The sequence below is a fragment of the Abramis brama genome, assembly GCF_963993115.1.
Source record: "Abramis brama genome assembly, chromosome: 17".
Lineage (NCBI taxonomy): Eukaryota > Metazoa > Chordata > Actinopteri > Cypriniformes > Leuciscidae > Abramis > Abramis brama.
Window position 1 is genome coordinate 15,372,840 of NC_139979.1, and position 9,935 is coordinate 15,382,774.

General features: G+C 38.7%; 1 protein-coding gene across 1 annotated transcript; it reads left to right on the top strand.

The window, feature by feature from the left end:
* Positions 1-2,211: 2,211 nt before the first annotated feature.
* tbrg4 (transforming growth factor beta regulator 4) lies at positions 2,212-9,392 on the top strand. Its single transcript, XM_084089064.1, has 12 exons — positions 2,212-2,318; positions 2,774-3,251; positions 3,356-3,537; positions 4,508-4,652; positions 4,774-4,948; positions 5,045-5,202; positions 5,300-5,410; positions 5,512-5,656; positions 6,486-6,728; positions 6,836-6,947; positions 7,033-7,147; positions 8,278-9,392. The coding sequence occupies exons 2-12, from the start codon at positions 2,847-2,849 to the stop codon at positions 8,377-8,379; spliced, it is 1,893 nt and encodes a 630-aa protein (XP_083945190.1). The 5' UTR covers positions 2,212-2,318; positions 2,774-2,846; the 3' UTR covers positions 8,380-9,392.
* The last annotated feature ends 543 nt before the right edge of the window (positions 9,393-9,935 follow it).

Below are 9,935 nucleotides of genomic sequence, written 5' to 3' on the forward strand. Positions count from 1 at the left end.
AAATCAAATATGACATCTGTACTAAGAGAGCTCTAAAATAAGATCCTTAGAGGAGGCCAGAGCTCACAGCTCATCACTGTTAAACTATCATGAGTGTGATTGACAGATACTTAACTTCACTTAACCCGGCCCACTAACTACTCCTCTGCTCTTCAAATGCATCTCAGTTTTACAAGAAGATTGGATTGAGTTTTAAAGGCTCGGTTTTAATATGTCTTTCTTCAAACGGCATAAAACATAACACAAATCTATCTCAAAGGCTTATGGTAACTGACTCAAAGCACCTTGAGGTACATATTGGAAGCATATGCAAATCAACCTGACTTACCGCGAAGCATGTCAAAGTTCTGATGTGTGCATTAAAGACTGTAAAACGGGCTGCACCTCTCTGTGTCGTTAATGTAAATCACACCATTAACCAGATGACTATGTACGCCACAGAGAGCTGATGGAATGAAGCATAAATCACCAAGGGTTCAGTGACTGACTGTAACTCTCCCCTTTTCGCTTTGTGTCTCACTTTCACTCTCTCTTTCCAAAGTGCCACTTGAAAAAGGAAGTTTTGCACTGCCTCTAAAAGTTTATCCTCTCCATTCACCTCCGGTTGAGTCGCCTCATTACTGAAAAATGTTTCACTTGCCCTTTTCTTCTCGTAAATTCAATATAATAAAGAACAGCCTTGTACAAGATCGAACCATCTCCCTTCTCCTTTGAAAGATGGCTGAACTTCCTTGAGATGCTACTGAATGCTGGCACACCAACTAATCTTACATTATATATTCCAATCCAAACGGCATTGTTCATTTACAAAATTCAAGAGTCCATCTCTTCAGAACCCTAATCCAGCATCCAATCAAAATGAAGGCTATTATATTAGATTATTGCCTGGTTTCACAGACAGGAATTAGATTAAGCCAAGATTAGGCCTTAGTTCAATTAGTACATTTAAGTAGCTTTTATAAATGTGCCTTAGAAAAAAGCATTACTGGTGTGCTAAAACGTATTTTAAGATATGTCAGTGCAAGTTGCTTTCAGTTAAAACAGCTCAAACATGCATTTTAGTCTGGGACTAATCTTAAAACTTGTCTGTGAAACTGGGGGAATATTTATTAAATGAGGTTATACTTTCCTAAATACTCTTAACATTTGAGCATGCATGTCACAACAGATTAGGCTGATTCAGACAAAATCATCCTCTACAAAATGACGCAAAATGTTATTTTTGTTTGCTGCATTCATGCTATTACTGAACCCAGAATAGACCGCTATTCTGCATCTGTGCACCCTGTTTCCATTAGAGAATAATACAACTGGAACAGTTAATGAAGGGTTTGATAAACTCAGTCACTTACATTGTTCGTTACAGAAAACCTGGAGCTTTATGGCTGAGCTTACCAATCAGCTCAAATATTACTTCAATTAAGACATATTTTTGAGAAAGTAGTAAGTATGCCTATTTTTATCATCAAAAAAATAATGTCAAATTTATTTTAGGCCAACTAAGTGAGAACTGCGCTATGAATGAATCAATGTCGCCATCTGCTGGTCGTCTTATGAATAGCTTCTTATAGTAGACCCGACTAAAATTAGTTCTCTCCTTCGCTATATGGCAAAACTAGTCTTTTTAAATTAATTAATCTATATTTAGTGAATAATAACATTATGACGCATTAGCTTGGGGGTTAATTAAAAGATTGTGTGCTTTCACTGTATCTGAAAGAAAACTTATAGCCTATTGTAAAACCACCACCTCCAACTCAAATGGCAGCACAGTTCAGCCCTGTAATTGTACTATGTGTAATGTTGTTATTTTACAGAAGCTAGATCATATTAAAGCAAGAGTGCAGTAACTGAGCTTCAAATCTATAGGTTCTGATTCTGAAAGTCAATGTGTAAGCCTACGGATAAATCTTCTCCTAATGTCTGACCTCTCTCAAAAATCTTATAAGTACATACGGAGGCAGTATTATTATTACAAATAATTTATTATTGACAGTTAAAAATTAATAAAAGCGTGTGTGTATATATATATATATATATATATATATTTTTTTTTTTTAAGTTAACCTTACACTGAGCGTTTTACGGATTTTTTCAGATGCTGAAGAGATCGGCCTACTATTTGGATTCAATGCAAATAATAATACAAATAATAAATGGTTTGTTATCTAACTTTTTCTAACTCAAATGTATACCGACCAATCACGATATGCTGTCGAAATCACGTGTTGCCGGTTCACACTGACGCAGAACCTCCGCGACCGATAGTCCCTCCATGTGAATGTCGTCGCCAGTCTTATAAAAGCTAATTTGACAAGGTAAGAAAGCAGTATTTGTTGTATCGCCACAACCGTATGATAAAACATGTTTATTAAACTGTATCGATGTTTACTGAGTTGCTGAAAATTTATTGATAACGTTGACAGTTTCATAAGCTTATTGCTGCGCCTGCCCAAATCGCAAGGTCAGAATAGACTTCTGCCCATGACAGATAGCAGCTAGGTAATTCAGGCATAATAAGACATCTGACAGATCTTTACATGCTGTTTACATGCAGTATAATTGAAAAGTGTCGAAGCTCAAGATTATTTTGTTGAGTACTAGTAAAATATAATTAGTTAAATAAATCATTTAATTGTTCACATCGACGAAACATCATATATATATATATATACACATATACATATATCGACATCTGACTAGTGTTATTTTTTTACATTATTTGGCTCACAACTATTACTTTTCTTATATGTGCTGTCTGGTTGATTCTTAGGTGCTCAGGTGAGATGTGGGTGTAAATGCTTTGATTGATTCGGTTGTTGAATAGAGGAAGTTCCCTTTCCAAAATGACCAGCAGGCTGCTGTGCAGATGGGCGCGATGGTTTCCTCACTGCTCTCAGGTTGCCGTGGCCTCAGCCCGACCACAGACTTCCACAGTTCACCATACAGAGCCGCTGTGCCCGATGTCCGTGTCTTCGATCCGACCTTCTGCTAGGCACTTCTGTCAGGGCAATGAACTGGCCAGGATGGAGGAGACACCATTTCCATATGAATGTACAGAACTTGTCAAACTTGTTGAAAAGGCATCCACTCCACAGGAAGTGCTTCAGTTGTGGGCAGAGCAAGGCAGATCTGCCAGCGATGCTGCCAGGTGTCTGGTCCAGCTGAACCTGCGGATCATGGGGAAGGGCGGCAAAGAAATTCTGCAGGACCCGCGCTTCGAGCACATGCTGGAGACTGTAAACGCTCAGGTAACAATGACAACCAGTCTGAGTAGCAGCTTGAATTGAAAGTCACTTGTCACTGATAAAGATGTATTGGGCCGGTGGACGATTATCTTGTTGTTCTCACACAGGTGTCCTCAGTGTGGAATGGATCTCTGGTGGCTCTTCTGCGTACGCTCACTATGTTGGGTGTCCCTTCTGATGCCCCTGTACTCCACTCCATCCAGAATGAAGTGCTTTGGAGGATCCGGCGCCTTACTTACCGTCAACTGGCCTACCTGGTGGACTGGGTAGGCTTTCAGCGCAAAAGAGGGTGAGATTCACATGCTTGACAAAGCATGATTCACAGTCATAGACATTAGCACAATTTAAAAATAGACCTATAAGGGATGACTAGTCAGTTGTTGAATGAACTAGTTGATTAGTGGGGTAGTCTGTTTATTTATTCAGATTTTTGTTTTAGTTGTAAGATTTTAATAAACATGCAGACAGACTAATTAAAAATAATTCCAAATTTTTGTGTTGTGACCAGAGGTCGCATTAGACTTTCTCATTGTCTGTCATTTTGATGGACAGGGTTATAAAAATTCCATCATAATCTATTATTACCTGATTATTACCCATCATTTTAATTTTCAAGACTTGATGGCTTTTCATTCACATCTTCATTTTTTATCATGCACTTACAGGACAAGCATATATGGTAGATTATGCAGTTTTGACAGAAAATATTCAGTTAAAGCGACCTCTGGTTGTGTCTTGGTTTCCCAAAAATATTAAGCACAACTGTTTCCAACAGTGATAATAATAAGACATGTTTCCAAATCTGATTTCAAATTCAAATTTGAGCACCAAATCAACATATTAGAATAATTTCTGAAGGATCATGTGACACTGAAGTCAGAGTAATTCAGAGTAATGAAAATTCAGCTTTGCATCACAGGAATAAAATACATTTTAAAATAAAAATGTTATTTTGAATTGTAATCTTTTACATAATATTATTGGTTTTACTCAATTTTTTCATCAAAGAAAAGCAGCCTTGGTGAGCATAAAAGACACATTTCAAAACATTTTTAAAAATCCTATCGACCCCAAACTTTTGAACAATATTGTATATCAATAGAGAATTTGTATGTGCCTGCATTGAATTAACTGATTTGTATACGTCAATAATCCTGCAACAAAATGAAAAAAAAATCACCACTTTTTTTAAACAAGTTCTTGATGCTGTAGTTGATAGCTGATTTGTTCTTGTAATGTGGCTGCTTGTGTTGTGATAGGTATGAAAACAAAGCGCTCACCACAATCCTGCTGAAACAACTGGAGCTGCGCTGGACAGAGCTAAATGACAGTCGTACCATCACCATTCTCATGGGCCGTGCTTTGCTTTTCTCCCCCACTCTAATGGACAAACTGGAGGACAAAGTGAGTGCACACACTTTAAAACACCTTTAGCCACCTAGCCAACCAAACATATTTGAACACTTTGCATTATATTGTATTAGGCTTATGTAACCAACGCTGAACTGTATCTTGTGCTTTCCAGGCTCTGGAGTTGGCAGAGAGCTTTAGCGCAGATGATATCCGGAAGGTGGCATTAGCACTGGCATCTCAAAACAGGAGGGCCATTTCTTTGTTACGGGCTCTCTCATACCACCTGAACCAAAAATCCTCCTTTGAACTGAAAACGCCGTTGCTGCTTGACATTGCGTACACTTATGGTCAGTGAGAGATTGTGATAGCTTGGGTTTTTGGCCTAGACTTCCATAAATAACTGTAAACATCTAATTATCCTCTCATCTTCCTTTGAATAAAAGGCAAGCTGAATTTTCACCAGGCACAGGTTCTTCAGAGAATAGCGACAGAGCTATTGCCTAGGTTATCAGATCTGAGTTCCCTAGATGTCACCCGCTGTGCCAAGTCTCTAGCCTTCCTCAAGTGGCTCCACCTGCCTCTGTTTGAAGGCTTTGCTCAGGTTAGAGTCTTTTTTTGATTGCAATAGTCTCTCCATCGCCAGTCTCCATCTACATACACATACTTTCTTTTGTGTCCCCCTCTCTGTTGTTTTTCAGCACTATGTGAATTATAGTGAAAGCTACAGCACTCTTCAGGTCTGTAATCTTCTCATGTCTTTCGCCAAACTCAACTTCCAACTTGGCAGAGGAGAGGACTTTTACCATAAGGTAACCAATCCGAGTGGTAATATATTGTTATTATCCTTGATTAACTGCAATGCACTGTATATTTATGTATGTATGTAATAGGTTTTATTGTATGGCTACAGGTACACAAAGCTCTGGAAAGGTCCTTTCAAAATTTAGAGCCCTTCCTGAAAACAGATGTGGTCTGGTCGTTGTGTGTGCTGAACCAGGCCAATCCTGATTACATCTCTTCAGTTACAAAGCATGACTTTCAGAAGAAACTTTCAGGTGCGAGGGAATGAATGTGCTAAAAAATATTCAGAAAAGACTATACTCTCATTTTGGGAAAACTGATGAATTTATATTTCTTGTGTATCAATGTGATTAATATAATTTGCTGTTCTCATTCGAAACACACGGTGGCAGTATAGGTGCATTGTCCAATGTCTGTCTCTACTTTCATGACCGATTGTAGGCAGATCTAACCTACAATACCTTTCAGAAGTTTGGAGTCAGTATGTTTTTTGTTTTTTTTAAACAAATTAATACTATTATTCAGCAAGGATGCATTAAATTGATCAAAGGTGACCCAAAAAGACTATCCCATCATAACAAAAGACTTCTTCACAAAACAATCACAAAAACATTCCACAAAAATATTAAGTGGTTATTAAGCAGTATGTTTTCAACATTGATAATAATAAGAAATGTTTCTTGAGCACCAAATCAGCATACAGTCTCTGCCAAATACATCAAACAGTTATTTTAATTTGTAATATTCCACAATATTACTGTTTATACTGCATTTTTGATCAAGGCATGGTGAGCATAAATCTTTCAAAAACATTTAAAAATATTGTCAACCACAAACCTTTGAATGGTAGTGTATTTTAAGGAATAGTTCACCTAGAAATGAAAATACTGTCATTATTTCACTCTCATGTGTATTTTAATGTATGCAGTTAATTTTTCAATGTGGAACACAAAAGAATAAATTGCAGAATTGTCACACGCTTCTTTTTCATAGGCTGTCAAGCTGTGCACCATATTTCAAGTCAGTCTGCAGTCATTATCATGTTTTTGTGTAATTGTGATGTTTTCCTGACTCATCCAACAGGTGGCTTTGTGGATCGGACTGAGAACTATCGGCTGAAATTGCTGCATATCTCTGCCTTTGCTCAGCTGGAGCCTCTAGGAATCACTATTAAATCCCCTGCTGTCCTGCTGCCAGCTGCCCAGGGGAAAGTGGAGACCAACACCCCTATGCAGAGCAGCCTACACACAACCCTCCAGAGTCTGACCAACAGCCGGACACAGGCCCTCCGCACTGCTGTCAAAACTGTATACGGCTGGACAATAGGTGAGTAGCAACTACAAGGTAATAAACGTCATAGGTTTGATTTCCATTCATGGGTCTAACAGAACCTCCTGATAATTTGTATATCTGTTGATCTATGTTCACCACAGATGGAGAGCTCGTGGTAGATTCAGAAAATAAACCTATTGATTTGGAGAACTTGAAAGCCCCTCATTTACCTGGAGGCGGTGGACCTGACGCCTTACCTGCAGGGGCACGACGGTGAGTATTCATGTGAAAGCTTTGTTCTAAGATCACATACAGAGATGATTTCTGATTGTGTCAATGTGCTTGTGTCTATTTGCAGAATAGCATTTTTGTCTTGGGAGTTTTCTAACTTCTGCCTCAAGAGCAAGGATCTTCTGGGCCGCTTTGCCATGCAGAAACGCCACCTACAGCTGGCTGGGTTTATAGTGGTGGAGGTGAGACAGTGAAATACAAGCGTAGGAGATGAAAACATATCTCAGTTAATTTGAAGTATTAAGGCCTGTTGTGTTCACACTAACTGTATTAACATCCACATTAACAGATAACATTTTATTCATAATAAGTGCACGCTGCAATTATGTTGGAGAGTTTGGAGTTTTTCCCTCTTTTCCACCTCACTTTTTAAATTGCTTATGAATGCCCGTGCAGCTGTGCGCATTTTACTTTCGCTTGTAAAGCTTTCGAAATAACGTCAATTCGGGGCGGCAATTGCTTGAATACTGGGTTCATCATTATTCTTTATGATTACGTTTGCAGGTTCACTATTAGCATTGGGTTTATTCAAAATATTGCCAAATAGGCGCTTTAACATTTCGCTTTGAAACCAAATCTTCCGCCATCGTCTTGTCAGTAAGCTGGCCTCACTCTCGTCACGTGATAAAATAAATCTACCTGCTGATGGTCTTCCAACACGCAATAACAGTTCTTATATGATACAAAAAAGTTCTCTCCTTTTTATAGTTCCAGTGTTGTTAGCCTGATTAGTTCTATTCCTATTGTAATAGCTATTACATGGCAGGCAGTCCCCCTTGATTTTGGGTTATAAATAGCGGCAGTAAAGACAGAACTGCGGAAAAGGACTCAGGCTCTGTCTGCAGCATGTAGGCCAATCCTGTTAGCCCTCTGCCTCCTGGGGTACAGTTTAATAGAGTTGGCTGGACTTGTCTTGACTTCCAACTGAGCACAAGGCTGACATAATGCTCCTGCCATTTGATGCGCTAGCTGACACAAGCCATTTTAAAAGGCAAGAGTTCATAACATTTCTCCATTTTCTGAGACATACATTAGCAAAATTCACCCATTGTCTATTTTCAACTGTGTAAACTGCTTTATACATTGCCACACAAAACCATCACATTCGAACCAAGCAGAATTCTGTTGGTCAATGCAGCTTGAACCTGTTGCGAAATCTGTGAAATTTGGGAAATTCTACATTGCATGGACTCCTATTGAAAATAGGAATTTCGCCTGTGAATATTTGCTAAACAATAACAAATGTGACTGCAATTTTACTCTTGAGTATATTGATTTGTTACAACCCCACTCCTTTTGTGTCCCCCTACAGGTGCCGTACTTTGAATGGCTGGAGCTGAAATCTGATTGGCAGAAAGTGGCTTACTTGAAAGACAAATTAGGGAAGGCAGTGGCTGAGGACATGGCTAAGTGAGCCATCCAGCCTGTCGATAACTTTGAATGTTTTGGACACAGGCAGCTTATAGACATCAACAGGGCCAGACAATGACAGGACTTACAGGTGAAGTAAGGATACAGATATTGAGTATTAGATATACACACAGAGAGAGACTGTTACAGCATCCTCAAGTTCCATGATCCACCCGAACATCAGAGTGGAAATCAAATGCGACTGGGAGCTGTGATCCATCTCTGCAGGAACAGAAAGCAGAGCCTCCAGAAAGCAGCAAATGCTCGGAAACAACAGAGTTGTGTATCCACTGCCTTCCCAAAAAGGAAACTGAGCCAAAGAGCTAGACATATGTTGTGAAATGAAAGTGTGTGACTGATCTGAAGGGCATAAGCAATGTTCACCACAGAGGGAAACAACTCTACATCAACTACACTAAATTATCAGAGCGTTGTGTTAATCCTCCACATCCTCAACACAACTGGACGTTCACACTCTCTACTTCTTAATAAATACATACACCTACTGTTTTTGATGTGGTTGCCTAGACAACACATGGGGCTTTCCTTGTTTCCAAGGAGACAGTTGTTAGGATGGAAATATTTATGGAGAAAGGGATTGAGAGTTCAGTACTTAGAGATACTTTCATTACACTTAGAGAGCGCCACTCTATTATTGCTTATTAATGAAAAAGTAAAATGATACCAACTCTACTTGCCTCACCTGATATCTGTACATTTGCAAATGTGCTTGTGATTTAATTAAATATATGAAAATAGGGTTGTATGTAAGAATACATATCGGATGACAGTTTTTGCCTAAATATTTATTTTGGAAAGGCCATCATTGCACTGTTATTTGCTGCCAAGCCTGGAGTTACATGTCACTCTGGTCAGTCTTAGTGGACCTCTCTCTTGAAATCTTGAAAAGATTTTGTACAAAGAATGGATTTTGCCACTAGACTTTCATCTCAAGCACCTCAGTGTTTGCAATGTGTGGTATCAATAAAACTAATCTCGTATTTTCATCAAAGAGCATATGATGACTCATTGCTGTATTTTCCCCAATGTGGTTTGCTAATGTTGGCTGTCTGTCTGTAGTCATGCTGTGATGTTTTGTGTAATGAAAATAACATTCTAATGAAAGGTGAATCTGGTCTTAATTTATTTCGATGATTTGTACACAGATTGATTGCATCAAAAGACACAGGTTTGGTTTGCTGTTGTGCTGAGCAAATGTCCTGATATGGATCAGAATCTAGTCTAATAAACGTGTTTTTAACAATGAGCTGACTATCAATTAACAATAAATACTGAAATTTGTCTAATGTTTGCTCAGATATGCTGTGTTTACCTTTAGGGTAGGCAATTTCGGAGCACAGTCTCCAAAGCCACGCCTCCTTCAAAACACGTGAACGCTCACAACAGAGATTGAAAAAGCTTCACGAAGTGTTAAATAACCTCATGTCTCATTACACATAACATTACAATAATATTGCACGTAAACAACTTACAGAACTCTGACTTACTTGTACCACCTGACTGCTGCAGATTCATTTTGCCGTTGATAGTGTTGAAACA